General features: G+C 40.1%; 1 protein-coding gene across 2 annotated transcripts in view; it reads right to left on the bottom strand.

Moving 5' to 3' along the window:
• prex1 (phosphatidylinositol-3,4,5-trisphosphate-dependent Rac exchange factor 1) overlaps positions 1-21,933 on the bottom strand; it is a 77,166-nt gene that overhangs the window by 26,544 nt on the left and 28,689 nt on the right. For both annotated transcript variants that reach the window (XM_085259576.1, XM_085259575.1), the window contains exons 7-16: positions 20,785-20,918; positions 20,366-20,481; positions 18,587-18,736; positions 14,531-14,678; positions 9,785-9,885; positions 8,021-8,124; positions 6,998-7,047; positions 5,110-5,185; positions 4,354-4,426; positions 1,360-1,505 (exon numbers count right to left, since the gene is read on the bottom strand). In XM_085259576.1, coding sequence (XP_085115702.1) covers positions 1,360-1,505; positions 4,354-4,426; positions 5,110-5,185; positions 6,998-7,047; positions 8,021-8,124; positions 9,785-9,885; positions 14,531-14,678; positions 18,587-18,736; positions 20,366-20,481; positions 20,785-20,918 — 1,098 coding nt within the window. The remainder of the gene's footprint in view (positions 1-1,359; positions 1,506-4,353; positions 4,427-5,109; positions 5,186-6,997; positions 7,048-8,020; positions 8,125-9,784; positions 9,886-14,530; positions 14,679-18,586; positions 18,737-20,365; positions 20,482-20,784; positions 20,919-21,933) is intronic.

Genomic DNA, 21,933 nt, shown 5'->3' on the forward strand with positions numbered 1-21,933 from the left:
TGCTGGGGCCATCTTCCTGCTGCACAGTCCTGATAAGATGGGGATCTCTGCTGTTATATCAGAGGAGATGACCGTGGAAAATAAAGAGTTCCTGCACTTCACTTCAATAATAGGCATTGGGGGGGATTAGTTCCGCTAATCAAGGAAAAGGGCCTTTTCCACTTCTTGTGGAAAGCCAGATGGCGTGCCTACTTCTCACTATGATATGAAAAGGGATGCTGATGATGCTTCTAGGTTTCCCTGAAGATAATGGACTCAAATAAACAGTTGACTTTCTGTGTGAGTTTGTGGAAACCCCCGAACACTTGACCCAGTGTTGTGCAGACTGACTTTTACTGTATGTGTAAAAAAATATTATATGCTTTTATTGTAGGATAATGATATTAACAGGAGTCACGCCACAGATGTGATTGGAAGTGAAAACCTAAGTGACCCAATATCTGGGCAGTTAGTGCACATACCATATTCCCCAAAGCAGCCCCTCCTCTTTCTACAAAGAATATTTAATAGTGTCAAACTGGACGCTCAGTTCTGGAGTGATTATGGACATGTTTGCTGCAAATTACACCTTATAAGAGTTAAAACTAAGTTACTGTTTATTTGAATCTTACCTTTTTCTGCTGCTAAAAAAAGAAATGGCTACACAATGTTGACTGACGCATCTTAAAAGGTCTTTAAAGCAGATCAAGCACTAAAGAAGGAAAAGGTCTTGTCCTGCTTTTAACTGCACTACAGTCATCAATCATCAGCTCACATTTTCAAATGTATTTCAAGAATATTCATCGGCTGCCGTTCTCACAGTTATCTTTTGTATCAGCAGCAGCGCAACAGAGATTCATCCCGGCCGATACAGCTGATTACATTACAATTATATAACACTCAGATGCATAGTGATCAGAGCGATTTCAAATGTGCTTGCTGTCATCAAAGCTACTCGGGCTGTGTATAGTGGTGTTAATAAAAGTTAGATGTGGAGATCAGAAGAAGGCACACAGGTATATATGTATGCAGGGTTCTACAGTCAAAATGCATGTTTATGCCCGACAGCGTAACAGGATAACTTGAAAAACCTTGTTTTTGTTATTTTTGCATCAGTCTACAGTACAGTGGCTCATTGTTTCCCATCATGCTTTTGTTTTGTCTTTGGGGTGGTTAATGCTGTGCAAGGTAATCAAGACATCTTTGTGCCATGTTTATAGCATCGGAATGATGCTATAAATTAATTTTAATTATTAGCACATTTTTCTCGTGGGAAAATGATGATGCTAGAAGTGGTTTTTTTCCCAGATTCTGGCAATATCTGCGTATCCATGTATAGATGTGGGAGAATGTGAAAGTGTGTATATGAGTGTTGCTCACCACAAGGGATTTGACTAAGATGTTTTCAATGAGTTTGAAGTCATTTCGCTGGAGCTGCTTGCTCTTGGTGCCGGTCCCCTCGGTTTCCTCGTCCGCGTAGAAACGGAAGAACTGGGACTCGTCTTTAAACTCGCTCTTCTCCAAAACTGAAGTAAATGTTTTTTTAAAAACACAAGAATGTGGTAAATGTGTGCAGAATGCAGCCACAGGAGATAACAAAGAGAAATAGCAGAATGTCACAGTATCGGTCTTGCAAGATCAGTGAAAAGTAAAAGAGCAGAAAGATTAAAAAAAGGCTTTTTTTAAATAAAGCTTTGACCCAACTTCCAAAAAAAAAAAATCTAGAAAGATACATGTGTTTATAGAAGCTTTCATCTTTGGGAGTCTTCTACACAAACAAGCTAACAGTTAATTAGCTCATTAGCTGATGATTTTAGTGAGAGCATCTGGAGCAAGACCACATCTGGACTGCAGCCAACACAAGTCTTCCAAACCAAGGTTGGGAAGACTCTCAGGAGGACACAAGAAATTGTGTGTGTGTGTGTGTGTGTGTGTGTGTGCGTGCGTGCGTGTGTGTGTGTGTGTGTGTCTGTAAATCCCACCGATGTACTGAGGTTCACTTCAACACATGGGGCACTGCAAACAGGTGAGAACCATATTATGGTCGCTTTGTCCAATCACAGTAATTGTGAAGAAAATACCCAAAACTTTTCTTTTTCAGTGTTTTGAAAGATCTCCCTTTATTTTTATTTTGTTACAGGCCTGAGGCAACAGAATTAAAGGGAGAGGCTAACTTATTCTGTCTCAATAATTATGCAGTACTAACAGCAGTTAAGTCATTAAGCTGAAGCCCAAGTGCACATCAGTAAGCACGGCTACAATTACAGGACACACACTATTGTACCGTACAGTATGTCTTTTAACTGCATTGCCTTGCCGCAGCTTTTTGAAGTTTGCACTAAAAAGTCACGATGCGTTCTGTCACGTCTGTTTCCAGAGAAACAGACCAAAGAAAAAGTCCATCTGGTTTGCGTCTTAGGAGGATTTGGAATTTGTGACATGAGGCACAAACATTTCCCTGACACAAAAAATGCATCCGAGGATGTTACCTAATCTGCCGTGTCTGTGCAGATGCATGACTCTCTGAGGCCACTGTAAAATGAGGCTTGTACGGGCAACACCGAGGGCCAAAGGTACCCAGCTGCTCAGAGATTTGATGAGCAACAAAAGTGTTCACAAACTCATTACACACACACACAGAGGTCACACCTACTCACACTGGCCTTGCACCAACTAAAATGAAGCACAAATGTGAGTTATTTCCTCTGACTCACATAGGCTGTGGCCATATAAGACTTTTACTCCTATTCAGCTGGTGGGGGAGTGCCGCTACGGAAACTGTCACACATAATGCATGCACAGTTACTCACACACTGCTAAATCATCATTTAAACACCCTGAACTGACAACATTATCTAACAATCAACATCAATTTTTTAAGGATCTTTGGAACAGAGTTTTTAAAAACTGATTTTTGTGAATCTACAATGCACTGATGCAGGAATTTGAGAAAACATGCCATGATACATGATAAAGCACTTTCAGCACAGTATTCTTTTGCTTTATCTGGGTACAGCCGCACCTTTAAAACCAAAGTGTTGATATAAAGTGCAAAATGGATTTCCACAAGACAATTTGCTCTAGAGGCGATAAAGATAAATGATCAAACAATAATTTTTATGGCTTCAGTATTGATTTATGGATCTGTACTTGCTGCAGATTGAGTTGTGGTGGGAGGGAAACGTGTGGTCATGTAAATTATTATCGGCCTCTGTAAGTTACAATACTTGCAGGTGTCCATGACGGTGAGCTTAATTATATTAACTTTGCTACCCATTATCATCCCACGGATGAAGTGTTTTACAACCTTGTAACCGTCAAACAGAGACACGAATGAAGAAGGTGAGGATAGTTTAAAAAATGGAGAGAGACAAAAAGAAGAGGAGTTCAAAAGGAACCGGGATCAAGAGCAGCAGATGTGCTGACTAAGAACTAAAGAGAGTGACTTGTGAAGCGCGGCGGGCAGACAGGCTGAGAAGAGAGAGTTCCTCACCCCGAAGAAGGGCAGAGTAAAAGGAGAACAGGTGACAACTTCAAACAGATGGTAGTGAAAGCTGGTGCAAGCTAAGCAAGCAAAAAAACAAAAGTCACTCTATAGTCACTTTTTACAGATGGCAGATGCAGGACTGAAAAAAATAATCCTGTATATATTTATGCACATTATAATGTAGATATACTGCACATGAGACTCCAGAGATGTTGTTAAATTGTCTTAAAGAGACTTTGATAAGGATTCAAAACTTTAACATTTAAATTAATCTGCAGGTCTCCCCGATTAGAGTGCGTCCAAGTATTATAATCTTGCATACTTCTCTATATCCTTCAGGAAACCAGGAAGTGCTGTTAACTTGTCACTTCTTCAGCCTTTCCACACTACTTCTTTTAAGTGCTTCCCACTTTACCCAAAATACATGTGTCCGCTGACGACAGATTCAATTTTATGCATTAAACAGCGTTCACGGTTCAGTGGAGTGACCCAGACAGCCATGTAGCAAAGCCAAACAACTCTGGTTAGGCTACACTCCTAAAACTGTTTATGTTCAACATGCTGGGCTGGGACCAAAGCAGCTCCAACTACAATGTGGTGAGTGAGGTTTTAAAAATTTAGACTGGGTATACAAGTTTAGGATGCCCCCTTTTTTAAGCCTATGATGGCATGCAAGAGAGAGTGGCCAATACAACATTTTTGTGGGGTTGAGAGAAGGGGAAAGATGATGTAATCGAAAAGCACAGAAAGACCGGGGAGAGAATAAGAACTGAAGAGAAAGTGCCACAAACACAACACTATTCAAATTTAAGCCAAAGCTGTGGGGAATCGAAACAATATGAATGATTAGAATCTGTCAAAAGTGCTTGAGAGTGAGTTTAACTGACCATGGTGCATGAAGCCGCTGTTACAGAGCCCCACTCCCAGCGTCACGGCATCCTCTCGGTTCGAGCAGTCTCCCTGGGAAACCAAGTCAATGACGCACACAGGGTCATTCACAATGCCTGTTTACACCTGCTCATATGCAGCATGCTGCTTCAATTTGTGACATTAAAAACTGTACAATTTAATCAGCACAGGTTAATATCTATGTGTCTAAGAACAAGTGAGAGGGAGAGATTAGGACACTACTGGTTTACTTGTCCCTCAGTTTCAGTAAAGACAGTAGAAAATGTTAAAACTGCATTCAAACCGTACCTATAATAAAAGGCAACTTTTTCAAAATTATAATGATAACTCTAAATTTCTGAATTCTAATGTTTCATTAAAAAGTGCTTTTAGCTAGAAAACACATGCTACATCATCCTGAAGGTCTGGACTGAGACAAGGGTGCACATTTACATTTTGGAGGAAACTCAGGATGGTAGCATTGACAGTACATGTTTATGTGACAGTCACAAAAGTCTAAAAAGTGAAAATCCACCTTTTACCCAAATGCAACCCTAAAATTAATACATTTTTGAGCCACTAGTTTCATTTCACTGTTCAATTTCAATGCATTGTGGTTGTTTTACACAACAACCACAATGCACTGCAGCAATTCATTCATTTACAGTAATGAGAGACATCATTACTGAATGCACCCTTGGTGGCTTCTGTGGATTCACGTGAGTGTGCATCGGTGTAATATTTTCTTATTTTACCTGTGAGAGTAGCCAGTCCACCAGTTTGCTAGCAGGCACTACTGATTTAAAGGTTTTCAGATGGTGGTCTCTGTCCCTATAAGGAGCAACAAAAGATTGAATTAGATCAGCTTTATTGTTCAGTGCAAACTTTAATAAAAAAACAAAAAGAAACAGAGTTACAAGTGTAGCAAAACCTCTTTGTGGTTAGCTGCTTTAACACCTAGCTGTGCATGCTATCTCATTGGTGTTTGGTGTTACTATTCAGATGCATCGCTTAGCTTATGCTGAACTCAGCTAGTGGTCAGTTATGCTGAAGTCATCTGCATGAGATTCGGTCATTAACTTGGGAATTCATCTTTTGTTCTTCCTTTTTTTGACGTCAAGCTGATCAGTCCCTGGTTTCACAGTACAGACCGTGAGATAAGCACCGTGCACTTGCTGTCCCTTTAACTTCTCACTCTGTAAGCTTACGATTTGAGAACAACCACAGCTCGCTCAGCCACAATGCACCAGGCTGCTCGACAAGTAAAACGTAAAACAGGAAATGCTACAGAGGATGTGTTTTTCGACGTGCAATTTCTCGGTTGTGCGAGTTGTATCACAGAAATAGACTGTGATACATATGCCACTAACAGCCATACTCAGTATACTATATTCAGAATAAACAAGCGCCGTATATATTAAATGATGATGTGGGCACAAATGACACTGCTGACAACGCAGTGAAACAACCGTGAAAGTGGATAACTTCCCAGTATCGTTTTATGATCAGCGACTTTCTGTTTTAACAACATAATATACCCATGACATCATCGATGTTAATTCTATTAGTTTAATGTGCATTTTATCATGTAGTTACTTTTTTCCAAGGCATTCTATCATTAGGAAATCATTGGAGGCTCTGTCACCAGCCAAAGTTTAATAAAACAGTGGCACGGTTTTATGATTATTTATTATTCATAAATGCAACACATCCATCACTCAGACATTTTAATTAATGGTGTCTGCTTACAATTAAAAACAAACAAATAAATAAATAAATAAATAAAAAGCAAGGCCATCTTACATAATAAGTGCCTGGCAGGCAGAAGGATTGCCTTTGTATGTTAATAGGATTTGTCCCCAGACCAAAGGCTCTTTGTTTGCACCAATGGCAACTCCGGCCACTTCAATCAGCGGGTGAGTGATGGAGGGAAAGATAGAGAGATGAGCAGGGAATAGTATGAAAGGAGGGACAGGAGCAGAGAGAGAATGTGTGTACAGTGTGTGTCCTTGAGGGCTTATCACACAGGAACATTGTGAGTTTCCCATGGTTCCTGTTTCTGTTTAAATTTAGATTTTTGTAAAGTGAGATAACTCTATGCCACCTTATGGGATTATTTTAGGATTAGTATGTAATTAGTAGGTAAACCATAATTTAAACGACCCTAGTTTAGCTACATATGTACATTAACATATAGTGAGGCTAACAAAGTGTGTGTTTATGTGTATGTATATACTACACACTGTAGTAATTAGTTACTGTGTGAGCATTTGTGTATGAAATAGAGAGTTCAACGCTCAATACTGTAAAGATAAAGAGACAAATGCTCACAGTAAGTGGCTCTCCTTAATCCTCTAAGAGCATGCTTATATAAGCCTCCAGCCATGAAAAACTGAATCCTGAAAGCATAAACCTACAGCAGCTCACGGCTGGCTTGGACTCCAGTTTGGAAGGGAAAAGGGTTTGAGGGTTGTCATTCCTGGCAGGGATACCATTTGTTCAGTCATCACAGAAAGGGTGACTCGGGGCGAATGTGAACCCTTCATGAATATGCATGTTTGCACCTGGAGAGCAGGGATGTTAAGAGCGGAGAATAAAGAATGAAGAAGGAGAAAGAAAAGAGGGAGAAGGGCAGGTACTTACTTGATGATAGGTGTGTGGAGGCTGTGAAGCCGGCAGTAAAGCCTGACGCCCTGTAGCGATAGAAAAATGGAGCTGCTGACTCATAGATCATACACGCCTTGGGTAAACAGGTATGAACATGGCTTCAGAACAACTGAAAAGAGCTACCCTAAGGCTATGAATTAAGGACAAAAATTTTTTTGTTTTTTTATATCAAACCCTGACAACAGTCAGGTCTGAGAACAAATGGAGACCAAAAAAAGGTTCATCGTTTTTGTCAAGTTGAGCTTCTGCCTCACTCGTCTATGAGAGATGTGAGATTGTATCTGGAGCGTATCTAAAACTGTAAAATGTCCAAATTATATTGTATAAAGTTTGTCAAAGGTGGACAGTTTTGGAGGAACAATATATTTTTTAATGGAACAACAGCCAACTGCACCATACGGCAGGATCCACATGTGATGAGAGGATCGAGCTGTAATGATAGTAGATGAAAGCGGCAGAAAGAAAATAAAAGCTGATTTTTTTCTCAATTTCTGGAAGAAGATAGTGGGTCTGAATTGTATTTTTTAAGCTTTAGCATGACAGTGCAAGAATCATTTAGAGTTTTTATCAATCCGTCCATCCGTCTTCTTTTGCTTATCCAGCTCAGGGTCACAAGAAGCATGGAACGCCCTGAAGAGACATACAACCATTCTTGCTCACATTCAGACCTACTGCCAATTCAGGACGACCAATTAACCTAACCCTTGCATGTTTTTGGACTGTGGGAGGAAGCTGAAATAGAGAAGGAGAACCCATGAAAACATGCAAAAGCATGTGAGGAAAGAAATGTTAGCTGACTTTTGCTGTGCTGTTGGGTATGAAAGTGAAGAAATCTGCAGAGGCAGACCCTTTAAACAAGTCAATGAATTCTTATTTTACCTCAAAGTTAATATAAAGCCATTGCAAACATTTACAGCTCATTCGTTACAACTGTCGTTATCCTGATGCTCTTTGTTCTGTCGCACCAATGAAAAGATCCAGAAGCAGAACTCTCGTTACCTTCGACATGATGTCCTCCATCTCACTGCGGGCCTTGTAGGTTCCATCGTCATAACGAAAACGGTACATCACCTGCTCATTCTTGAACTGGTGTTTGTCTGACACTAAAACAAGAGCAAAAGAAGGAACCGTCACCTCAGCTCTGCTCCAGGCTGAATATCAGATGATTTAGAGTTTGTAACATAGGTGTTTTTTGTGAAATGTGGAACATCAAAGCCAAAGAAAACTCTCTGCTTTACATATTCCCTTTGCGAATATCTACTCTTCAAAAATGGACTTAAGGTTATGGACATATATGCTACTGATTTTCAACTGTAACTGGATGACATATCTAATACAATGCCAGTGTTAATATTGCTGTATTCACACATAATAGGCTGAAGAGGTTTACCAGTTATGATGAGCTAGTGATGCACTGCGGCAACAAATTTACTGCAACACTGCTTTTTGACATTGGAATAGAGACCTTTAAGATTTTAATGTTGATGTGCCACTTTTTGATGCATCTGTTGATAGTATTGCTATAATTACAGAAAAAAGGTAAGAGGCAAGAACTATATTTCCTGGGGGCATTGGGTGGAGTGATATAAATGACGTTAACAGCAGACAAATACCAGTCCCAAAAAAACGTCCCAGCTTGCACTAATAAAAAAAGTTCCAGAATGACTTATTTAGAATTAATCCAATACGGAAAATGGAAAAATGACTGACACACAGAAACAGACGATAGTCACAAAGCTAACCGTGAAATCTGCCAATGAGAGGCAGTTTGGTTCCACCACAACAAGCTGGCATTGAATCAAACAAGCTGCTGGTTTTCTCAGTCTAGACTTAAAATACCCTCATAAAACCAAAGGAATGCACCACCAAATCAGTCATTGTAAAGTGTTGTGGGATTCAAAGTACATAAAATGATGGCTGAATTATTGTGGAGGGAAAAAGAAGATCTCAAAATTGCTCAAATTCAGGTGTAAACTGGAGGATGGAAGTGCCTCAAACCAACCATGTACATCTAATTGGATAAGAACTGTAAAATACATGGATTTACTTTTACTCCTGTGGTCTCCCAATCTGTTACATTGCCTCTCTCTGATTTCTTTTCACTGGATAACTGTGACACCTACATTTTGCCTGCAGGGCTCAAACCTCTTCAATTTACCCACAAAGCCTCACAGCTGTTCCATAGAGCCCAGCATGTCATCATTGTGTCTCTCTATGGTTATATGGTAAATGTGAGGGAGGATTTCTTGGGATTTTTCACAGGTATTAAAGAATATGAACACTAGGTCTCAGCAGATTTCTCCTGAGAGTGTGGCATGTAGAAATACTTACAGTGGCCTGCACTTACATACAAGAGCCCTGTCAGCAACAGCAGCAGTTGTGTTCATACACACTCTCTATAATAGTGTCTGTCCAAGTGAGTGTGAGTATTTTGTTTCATTTCTAAATGTATAATTCATGTAAGTAAACCTATGAGTGTCCCTCGGGCAAGAGACAATACCAGACAATAATTTCAGATCGTTGTGGGACAACCATAAAACACAGAGGATTTGTGAGTTATATGAATGAGTCAACCAATTACAGAAAGAGAGTGAGAATCAGAGAAAAGGAGCCATTAGAAACAGGCCTGAAGACAGAGAAGGACCAAACAGGGGGAAAAATGACGAGGAGAGCTACAGAGCTCTAAAATGCAAACGTTATAGAGGATTAGAAGATGACAGAGGAGTAAAGAGTTGGAGAAATAACTACATTAATTTGTCTCACCATGATGGATGATGCCATTTTCAAGTAATGCTTGTCCCAGGTTGACTCCTTCTTCAGGTTTACTGATCTCTCCGCTCTCTATGAGCCATGACACGAATTCACTGAGGACACAAGACAAAAATGGAGAGATATCTATGACTGCTGTTCATAGCTAAAGTACTTAAACAACCATGTCAGTTAAGAAACTCTGAAAAGCATTGGCTGATTTGGTCATAATGGTGCCAAAACTTTTATATATTTAACTTAAAAGGCAGATTTCATTACAGTTCGGTCTGGAGTGAAAAGTGGCATTTTTGGTTTGATAAAATTTATTTTGAATGTGAATGTACGGAGCGCGAATGACTACACAGATCAATACTGAGTTAATGCAACAACCTGAAGTTTAGTTACTGACATCATTAGTCATGTTAAATCCTACAAAGAGGTTAGGTCGTGTCAGAGGAAGTGATTTTTCAAACTAATATTGTGTCTGTATGTAAGCAAGCACTGCCTTATATTGCAGATTGTGGCTCTAACAGCTAAATGTGGCTAATGTACATGCTAATCATTGCTAGTTAGCAGAGCTAATACAGCGTTCTACCTTTAAATAATTTTTAAAACCCTATTTAACTGCAAGAAAAGCAGTTTATAATGTTTGTTTTTCTGCACTCTATTCCACTGATATAAGTATTGTTGTTAGGCCATGTGTCTTATACCAGAGCCATCTTTTTTTCTAGTATGCTCACACCATACAGCTAGCGAAATATATCCTAGCTACAGAACAGCTTCACTGTCATATGGCACTCTTATGCAATCTAGTATGTTCATACTATGGTAAGGCTTTTTAAGGATAAAATGTATTGCAGTTTGTTTTAGGATTTTTTTGTTGGTTTTTGTTTGGGGGGGGGGGGGGTCCTTTAAACTAGAGCAAAGTTATAAATGGCACAAATTCCACAAAAATGAATAGTTTATCCTTTCCTCCAGATATCCCTCACAGCTGCTTGAATACAAGCATTAACCATTCAAATGTAAGCACTTCTAAGCTCTGCTCACTTGTCTTCACACCCAGTGTGCGCAGAACAAATGTTTGAAGGAGAAAATTACATTCTCCCCTTCTTTGCCTTTCATGCTGCTGAGTGAAATCGCTTGCCCAGATAATGACGAACCGTGAACTGGAGAGAGCTGGTGCATGTTTGTGTCCGTGCATGTTCATTAATTCTGGGATTGAGCACGCCAGCATGGTAATAATTCTGAAAGCTGTATGTGTGAAATCTGTCCTTATGTGTGGATTTGCTTCCAGGCAGTCATGCAATAGATTTATTAGCCTAGTGTATGAGAAGAATGTGTAAATGTCAAGCGCATAATGTGTGCATGTGTATGTATGAAGTCAACACATAACCATATGCTCACATTGTATGCATGATTATATAGAAATCTTTGAAGAGAAAAGAGCATGCCAAGTGAGTGCTCTAACATGTAGAGCTGTATATGTGCATGAGCAAGTCCCGAGTTTCCTTTTCTCCCTCAAACTGAGAATAAAACATGATTTCATGATTGTAATATTTGTGAGTGTGTGTTCATTGTCTCCATTTATGTTCTTTGGCTGTTAAGTGACAATGACAGGGGACTCAAGTGAATGGTATGGGTATGTGGGTGTTATGTAAGAGTCAGGTTAATTTTGGGACACAGAGCTGTTATGGGAATGAACACAAAGATATACAGAGTAATACAGTAAAATTTAAGAAACCAACAGATTTTACTTCTAAATGCACACTAACAACACCTCATCAAGATTTTAAAAAATGTAATTTTCCAAACTTTTGTGTTTTGTTTTGTTTGAGACTTTTTTCCTGAAAACATCATTCATAATCTATTCCATTTGCATGACACTGTGGGTCAGAACCTTTGACCTTTTACTTGAGTTTAAAATTTTGTGGCTTTTATGACGCCACATGCTTAATTAAATCTTGCCTAGAGTTAACATGCATTGTGAAAATGACACGCAGGTTAGTTTTACACCCAACAGAAGCAGAGGCAAAGAACCATAAAAGCCTGTAAATTCTACAAGACATAAATAGAAAGACATAAAAAAGACAGCTGGATTTTCTGTGTTTTTGTGCATTGCATTAGTACAGAGTGTATAATATAAAGTATACTGCACCAGAGCCTGAAAATATATTTTACCACATAAATGTCCATTACAGATACAAAATGTATTGTTATGGAGCTACTATTAGCAAATCTTCTATCAATAAATATTGTTTCAAAATCATATAGTTATTGTTACAAATATACATTGGACAACCTTGTTAAGCCTGTTTGGCCGCATCTCTTTAAACTTAAATTTGGGTGTTTTCAGTTTCATCCACAGATGCGTTTAATCAAGCACCTACTGATGCGGTCTGTCTTCACCAACACTTGTTTTTTTTTTTAAAGAGTCATTTTAAAAAGCTCACTGAATCTAATCGTGGTCTGATTTGAGTGCCTACAACTTCCAAACATGCAAAAAGAAGTCTTATTGAATAAAAGTCTCCTCTTGTTTACTTAATTTATGAACTCAGGAAATAGTTTCCTAATAAGTATATGATCTCAACTGCTAATTTCAGATCTGATCATTATGCCCATCCATTCATTACCTTGCACTTCATTTTCATCATTTCATCATCATTTTCAGAGTGACAGAGGAGCGGGGCCAATACCAGCTACGATAGGGGGAGAAGTAGGGTACACCCAGGACATTCTTGCTGTGAGGCAATGTGTCCATGTGTCGCCCATTAGGACTGAAAATTACGGTTTCATCAGAGTCAATAAGGCAGTATATAAGACATGTCTTCCGCATAATTTAGTAAATTGTTTTGCTGGTTTCAAAACAGCACAATGGCTAAAACTTTACATATAGCCAGTGGTGCCATCCCAACCCCCCTTTAACCATGCCCTTGCACAAATATAGTGGAGCAGAAGCAGATTGGAATGGAGCTGAACACTTGAGGTGCTCTTCCTAGCCAGAGGTCTTATAATGGAAAGATGGGCACAACCAAAATTAAGCTAGTAAGGGAAAAAAAAAAAAAAGTGTTAACACCGGCAATTTTCCACAACAGTGACTTGATGGAATTAGGCTATCAACACAACAGAGTCCTATCAAACCGGAGTCAGCATCTCCGTTTAATGCAATAAGCACTAAATCTATGACCGTTGCTAATTTCATCAGAAAAATAAATGCAAAGATGATCTGATATCGTCGTGTTGGTGTGGTTCCCAGATCATCATGAAAATGTTGTTCCAGGATCAACATTGCAAGTGACCAATCACATTGTTCTGATGTTATTCTTTTGCGCGCCAAGCCATTGTGCATTTATGAAATTCCAATGTTGCAAGGACAATATCAGTTCTGCTTATCGTTTATTAAAGGGTTACGGTTAGGGTCAGGGTCCGCTGATCGGCGGACAGAAGCGGTTTCTCACAGCTTAAGTACAGTTTTTTGTTTTACGGCAGTTTTTCCCGAAGTCGCAAAAGTATGACATCACAACATTCTGATTGGTCACTTGCAATGCTGATCCTGGAACAACATTTAGTATGATGATCTGGGAACAACACCAACACGACGATATCAGATCGCGTGGTTGCACTTACTGGCAGGAAATGAACGAGTGATAAAGTGAGGAAAGGGGGAGATGGTAGAATGATATGACAGTGAGTGTAAAGAGATGAGAGAGTAAGAAATTTAAAAATGCATTTATGGGGGCGGGCAAAAGCAGAAACACTCAAATTGGAAAACGATCGAAAGCTACTGTTCTGATAGTGACCTGAACTGAAAGTATTTGGTGATGAATCATTGCCTTCCAGAGAAGATGATAAAAAGGGAATATGCTCTGACTATGAAAGCTTACACACACACACACAAACTTGCACAGATACGGACACATAGTATGGCAAACTATAATTCCTAGCAGAAACAGAAACTGATTTGAAAACATGGAAGAGTTAACTTGACTCTAATAAACACCACTGCATATTTTTAAAGTCTTATGAATTCACTTCTGGGCACCATCACTGGTGTGATTCCTCTGTTATCGTCCACTACATTTACTCATGCATAAAAAATACATTTTTAAAAACACTTTTGCGTGAGGTACGCATTTTATAATCTCTGATATACTGAGAGGCCGCTTTGGCAGTGTTGCAGACATTAATGCTTGCTCCCTGATTTCTCTTTACAAGAGCGGCCATCAGTCTCCATTGTAAGCGTTGCCTAGTTTTTATGTTTTGTTTCCCCGAGATGGTGCCAGAAAGAATTTTAATTGCTGCTCAGGATCTCACAAAAACTGATGTGCATGCAGAGGAAACGAGGGAAGTAGAAGCAAGTCTCTTATTTTCTTCTCACTGCACGGAGACATCAAGGGGACATAAAGTGGAATGGCCTGTTGAAGCAGCTAAAGGCCCTTTGCTAATGAAAGTCTCTGTGTCAGTGTGTGCTCAATGATATGGCGTGAGGTGGGGTGGTGGGTGGGGGGTAGGCAGCAACGTGGCCCTTTCTATAACCCATGAGAGCAGACTGTGAGGGGGGCTCATTACAGTCAAGGGGATGCATGGATAAAGCAGTTTAGGCATTTTGCCAGGACTTGGGGAGACTGGATACCAGCGCCTTTGAAAGCCTGCTGATCTTACGTAAGAACAATTTGTAAAGACCCTCATGTGAACAGCGTGGCACTGCAGTCACATTCTTGAAACCTACAGAGACCCCCATACTCAGGAAGCCAAGAAACTCACTTTCCCATGAAGCACTTGGGCACAATGCTGAGCTTCTTTCTCCTGTCCTTAATCAGGTGTCGACTCTTGGTCATCATCATGTGGTAGAGCTTCTCGCCCTTTTCTGCAATCATCACATAGGCATCCCGCTCCATTCCCAGTTTGAGACCTAAAAACAACAAAAAACAAACATGAAGCAAGTTAGAGCTGCGAGGATTCACTGTATTTAATACAAGGACCTTCGACAGAGTAAGACTATGAAAAAATTTGGGAGCAGAAATCAATGAACAAACAAGATTTCAGCCAAGAAAAATATAGCCGAACCACTACAGGACAGACTTGCACTGCACAGCTATCTACATAAAAGCAAAGAGGCAAAAACACGTCACGGTGCTGCTAGCCTGGACTGCGTGTTTGCAGTCTGTTGTTGTACAGATGGAATGAAGCCATGCAAGCCAGGCTTGGGTCTGCCACAAACCCAGATGTTAATCTCCCCTAGACGAGCTGTTTTAGAGTAAGTCAAGTTCAAGAGGTCAGCGTGATCTTGATCTCGTTCCTGTGTCCGTTTGTTAAACATTATTCCTTTATTATAAAGCGGAATAAAGCATTGTTAGGCCTGCCACTCCAGTCTTCAGTGAGTATACCGTTTGTGCTGCTTAAAGTTGTTCAGGGCCTTGATGAACTTCTGGACAGCAAAGTGAGACTTTTGGACTCAAGCAACTCGACTCTGCTCCAACTGTGACTCCCTAATCTGCTGGACTCTACGGAGAGGCACATCAGGCTCCCAAACTGCAAAGTGCTATATTTCAAAAGCGACACACATGGGGCACCACTACAGTTCACTGGGTAAAATGTAATGATCAACATTTTACCTTTTTACTATATCTTTTGCTATTTTAAAACGTTTTACAGCAGCTTTTGTACTAAAATATTACCAAGTGTATTAGCAATTAATTTTTTCTGCTAATTCTCTCAAATAATTCATTTTATTACCTCAGCCAAGAGGGTTATGTTTGCATTGTGTGTCATTCATCAAAATGAATTCAGATCAAACTTTGTCAGGGTGTAGAGCGGGGTCATGTTTACAATCCGTTCAAATTTAGCTTACACCCATCAAGGTCTTCAAGGTCAACTTAATGATTTATTGGTCGAAAATTGCCTTTTAAAAGTCTTATAACTTAAAAACTATGCTTCTCACATGTGTCGTGTGTATTATCAACATATGGAAAGTACCATATAGATGTTTAAAATATGTGTCACATTTGAGACCTCACTTCTTCTTCAAGGTCAATAGTTTGATCTGCTAATGTGCTAGTAATGCTATATAGATATAAAACTATGCATTTTCTGACTGCAATGATTTGCATTGACAACGTATAGTCATATAGGGAGTGATTCTTTTTTTCGTGTTACTTTGTACTTGTTTTCAAGGTCTAATGAGGTCACACTTTCATAAAATGTCCTTTCTTTAAAACTGTGCTTAAAATATCACTAACTTTGTTTATACTGGCAACATTTAGGAAATGATACTGGTATGTGGGGATTCAAAATATCGTGTCACATTCGACCTCTGACCTCACTTTTGTTTTTCCATTTTTTTATGCCTTGTGCCCAAGTATACTTTATATTATATATTTTCAGCATTATTAATACTTTATAGATATCTGTGGTGTTCGGGATAAACTATGCAATGATGCTGAAAACTTATACCCTTTAAAATGCATTATTCAAGTCAAACCATTTAAAAAGGCAGGAACTTGAGTGATGGTGTAGGATTGTGACCCACTGAAAAGAGGGGAGGTGGGGCGAACAATGCAAAAAGTTGCACAGCTTATTCTAGAATCCAATTTTCTCCTTTGATTCTTCAGAGATCTCCACTGGCTGTGATGGAGGTGGGGTTATATTACATTTGGCAGCAGCTGGAGTAGACTTAAACAATGAGTGTCATTGAACAACAGACGGGACCTGTCCAGCGGAGACGCCCCCCCCCCCCAGATTCTGCTCCAGCTGTCAGAGCTTGTCTTGTACTACTCCTCATCTTCCCATGCTCACTGGCACGAGATAAAACCCTATCACGGTATCTGACGTCCGTTTTCTCTTAAACTTCCACAAAAACACTGATACGAGAACACCGCTTCCAGCTGGCAGTTGTTGAACAATGAAAGTCCTTTTGGGGGGTTGGGGGGCTTTAAAGGGAGTCATATGTCTAACACGGTAAAGGACTGGAGCAAAAAAGGAGAAAAAAAAGCTACAACAAGTAAGCCATGTCAAGAAAACTAATAATGCATGCAGGGAGAGATGTGAAAAGGATCGCTGCCAGGATTTATTACAGTAAAACATGCTGCTGTCTAGACGGGTAAAGAGCTTGGAAGAAAGGTAAGCACAGTGAAAGCAGAGTGTACGGCAGTGAGGGTAACAGAAGGGGAGAGAGTAGGGAAAATTGGGAACTGTGACTGATCTGGCATCTGTTCGCCTCAGGTCGATTTCCGCCGGGTTGAAACTCAACACCACAGGCTGCAGCACACTCCTTCATACTCGTTCCTTTTCTGAAACCCTTTCATCACAGAATCGGATGCCGATAACGTCAAACTCTGCTCCAAATCCTTCAATGGGGTCCGAAATCGCAGATGTAAGTTTAAAAAACGACTAAGGTTAAATTGAGTAATTGTCCTCCGTTAAACAGCAGACACAGCTAAATCTTCATTCATTTGGATTCAGCCAAATCATTGTCCGACTGCTTTTGGGGTTTAGCCATCAACATTATCAGGTGGCCCGTTTTGTGTCCCAGCAAAACCAGTCAAAGCCTTTTACACCGTCTAATTCGGCGAACATAACAGAGACAGATGGCTGGAGCTGAACAGGTGGGGACACATTTGGAGGCAAAAGAGTCAGAAGTTGAAAGGAAACAAGATGATCGCTTTTCATTGCTAATTACAAAATGAGTGGAAGTGGTGCTGGGGTTTCTATTTTCTATTAATGAATGAACACTAAGTGCATTTGACTCTCTGCACATTAATGCAAATATGTGCCACGATCACTTCCTCGTGACACTTCAAGGGTTGCCAAAAATGCATATCAAAAGTTTTACCACAGTAAAAATAGATGCAGATTCATTAAACACACTTGTTTCACAGAACTGTTTCACTTTCTTTGAAAAGTGAAAGCTTTTCTATTTTAAGCATTTGACCAGGATGCCTTTTTTATCCTCTTTGTCAATGAAGATGTTTTTGTTGACAGTAAATGCTCTGATTTGCCAAATGTGCCACTGTCACTAATTTCTCTTTCTTCCTCTCGCAGCTTCTACCACAAGGGTCAACCAGGTAACCTCCCAAATGTCATGTCACCTAAGCCTCTGTTTTACAAACAAAGGCAGGCAGCTCATTCAAGGTGGGACATGGCTGCGGGATGTGAACATCGTATCCAGGTCAGAAGCACATCCACAGTCATTAGTGGGTGCCAGCTGAGGTGCTTTGATAGTTTGGGTATATAGAGTGACGCCGACATGTAGGGCAGCTTACCAGCCAGCAGCAGAAGCTGCCAAACAGGATGGTTACAGCTAAAAATCAGGAAAAGCAAAAGCCAAAACAAGCTCCCACACAGAGACTTCAAAGTATCGGGCATGCTATTGAACTGACAAACAATTCCTAGAGCATTCAGAAAAAACACGTGTCTAACAAAAGTGATAACTGCATTCCACTAAAAACAGTCATGGTACTGGACAAGCTGAATCTTTGATCCTGCATACTGGAATGTATTAAGTAACATTAACTCCACCTGTGTATTTCCGATTTACATCTATTCTTGGAATGAAAGTAAAGAATGCGGCATGAAAGATAACGAGTAAAAGAAAAACGGAATCTTGCAGATCAAGAAAAGCAAGACTTTCAGCTTGTGACTGAGAGCAGAAGGCAATACATACAAACACAGTGAAACACGCCAACAAAGGGAAAACAGAGTCGCTCTCATACGCAGACTTTCTTGCAAAAGCATGATTACAAAATAAAAGGATTCTGGTTTGTCGCCATCTGCCCCACAAACTACACAGTAGAAATGTCCTTTTAGAAAAATGCCACTTACTCTCTCTTTGCTCCCGTTCCCTCAAGATGGCATCCAGCCACTTCTGCTTGTCCTCGGCGTTTTTGGCCATGCAGACAAACCACTTGTTTTTTGCTGTGTTGTGGATCTTCCAGCCATTGGTCACTGTGTAGTTGTTGCTGTGATAGTCCGCTGGGAAGCAAAAAGATGGAAGACTGTTAGGCTAAGGTGACCTCGCAGTTTTCTTTAAGGCTCAAAAACAATTCAAATGTTTACCTGTAACAGGAACCTCAAAGGTAAGTAAAGAAAGTAGTTACTGCAATCAAGTCACATGTGTAAAGTTAGCATTAAAGCTATCTTTACAGAGGATTTACAACCTCACGGGATGATTTACAAGCCAATTAAGATGACACAGAATGCACACTAAGAGTAGTGAAAGGACCGTTTTTTCACCGACTCGACAAAAATCGCTCCTCGTACCCCTTTCTAATTTTATCATCCATTTAGCTGCAGGTGAACAGCTACTGAATAATGAATGGCCGCTGGTAATGGAGTGCATTAGCTTCGTGCTCAAAGGTCATAAAAATAGATCAGATACTACAGATCACAGGGAGCAGAGCCTGCTGTTCCATGGGAGTTCGGGTGTTGAAACACACTCCCATACTGTGCCGAGACCCTTTTCAGCCACTCAGACGGAAAAGAGGGATTCTAGGAAAAATGATTTAAGTACCGGTATATGCAGTAGACCTATTGGGACAGCTACAGATTGCAAGTGAAGCGGTTCTTTTATCTCTTAATTTTTGCAAATGTGAAGACTTTTGCCCTAATTTTACAACAAATTACCTAAATGAATCAAATTTAAGTCACCTTTATATAACTGTGTGGCGAAAGGTTTCAGGTCACTTGATGCTGGTTAATTCCACTCCATCAAAGCTGTCAGCATTAGATAATCAGATAATCTGTGTTCTGAGACTTCACACATGTATGCATTTCCAATGAGGTAGCCCTAAGTTCTACGAATAAGGCCTGTTTTTCTTTGTGGTTTCCCTCTCAGCTATCTAAATGTGACAGCTAACATGCAGAAAAAGGTCATGTGAGCTTGCAAAATAAATTGCCAGCATAGAAGAGAGAGACGGAAAAAAAAAAAGAGGAAACGTGAGCGGAAGGACCGAGCGTTTCTTCATCAGGGGACAGCGAGTACCAACCCAGCATGGTGCCTCGCAACTAAACCACAAGAGCAAAGCACAGGGGTGACCGTATCACTCCAAGACTGCAGATGAGTCGCGCGATGGTATGATATCTCACCCTGAATGAGAGCACAATAATTTTATCACCTAGCTCAGGATTGTGTTTTTGCACTTGAGATTTTTATCGACACCTAAACCTATTCCTGCGTTGTTGACATCAAAAAGGTGGTATACGAGTTTGTGAGCTACATCCTGTTTGAAACTAGGCACACACATATGATACTCCACCCTAACTGTCAACAAAGTACCTGATTCATTTCCAATCGACAGTTTTTAAAAGGCACGGCTTTATGAACAAAGACCTGAAGTTTTTAAAAGGCACGGCTTTATGAACAAAGACCTGAAATCAAAAGCGAGCAGTGTATGCAAATAGCACCTCTACCGTTGAAATTTTCTACACTGGCTTGATTATTTACAACAAAAGAAAAGAAAAAGGGAACAGATAGAGAGACTGAGTTGCCTCATAAATAACAAGAACCTCGTGAGAAATGGTTCAATAAATACTCTGGAAGACTTAAATGATTGACAGCATATAGACGGTCTCGCAAGGTGACGCTGCTGGGCAAACACAAACCTGTTCCATCCTCCACATTTTCCACCTCCATCACCTCTGTGTTAATTCGGCCCCTGAACACATAGAGAGGCCCGTTGATAGACTTGGTCCTCTTGGTGGACTTCTTTCCAGAAACCCTGGGAAAAGGGACAAACACCGTGGTTACAGTCATCAGGGAAAACATCTGCTGATGCCAGTGCCGTGTGTCTGGAGGACATTCATATTCATAAAGTTGCAGGTATTGGAGCCAGCAGACACACGTAGGTGTTTTTGTTTTGCTTGCATGCTAAAGATGCGTCTACATTAGCAAGAATGTGGGCATTTGCTCTAATTTTCCACGTCTGGCTTCCTTACGCTGGTCTGCTAATAAAAATAAAAAAGGTCTGAATGATTTCTTGTTCTCACTGCTCTTGGCCCACGGTTTTGAAGGCCTCCCTTACCTGGACTTCCTTTTGCAGTAAACCAAAAGGTTATCGAACAGGAAGAAGACACGTTCTTGGATGTTGCCTGCTGAAATTTTCAGAAGATTTCCATGAAGCAGGAGCTCTGTGCAGATATCTGTCAAGTTGGTTCCCTGAAGAAGAAGAAGAAGAAGAAGAAGAAGAAGAAGAAGAAGAAGAAGAAGAAGAAGAAACACAAGATTAAAAGGGAAGATTGGTCATGTGCTTCAGTGGCTGTTTATTTTATTAGAGGAGAGCATGGAAACTTTTAGTACTCCCAGTACAGCAGAACTGACAGCTGCAAAGAAAACACCTCTGCCTGCATCAAAACTTAAAGAGTTCACAACCTCATTGAAACAATATAAAATTCAACTTTCACACTCTGACCAGTTTGTTTTCATTCCTTCCTCAATGATAGGGAAGACTGAACACAGCTGCTCCACCCCCCTCCACTCATCTTCATTTTTACATTTCTCCAGTTCAAAAATATAAAAATATGAACTGTGTGCTGATCCAAGCTGGGACAATTAGCCTCACGCTGGTTAGTCACTGAACTTGTGATGGGGGGGGGAAACAAAACATATTTTAATCATTTATTCTCCTTTCAGGATGCAAATGTTTGCACACAAACAGCTAAAAATACATCCCTACATATAAAAACACACCTATATAGATATAGGTAGATAATATATGGATAGAAGGGAATTTGTGCAGGGAATCTGGCACAAATCTGTGTACGGCAATCATGCCGAGCGAGGTTTAAAAACCGTTTTTAGAAGCCCAGCCCATTACAATGCACTTAAACAATAAGATGTAATGTGTTACTCTACCGCCAACCACTTTCACAGGGTGTGATCAGCTCTTACATAAAAAGCCGTTTCTCGTCAGCTATCAAATGGACCACAGCGCATTAAGACTGAAACGACTGTTTCTCTTAAAACAGTGACACAAACGTTATGCACTGAACCGACAATCTGTGTGTTAAACACAAGATTTTAGATTACACTTCCTGCACAAGACACGAATGACCAAATGTGAAACATTAATTGATCGAACTTAGCCTGGATAACGTTCTATAGAGAAGGCCTGAGGTCACACACAGCTCGCTAAAGCTGTCAAAACAAGGCTACCAAGTAATATAATAATAAC

This window comes from Mchenga conophoros, linkage group LG20, assembly GCF_057382185.1.
Source record: "Mchenga conophoros isolate Kocher_MC1m ecotype Shallow Benthic linkage group LG20, M_conophoros_male_GT1.1, whole genome shotgun sequence".
Taxonomy (NCBI): Eukaryota; Metazoa; Chordata; class Actinopteri; order Cichliformes; family Cichlidae; genus Mchenga; species Mchenga conophoros.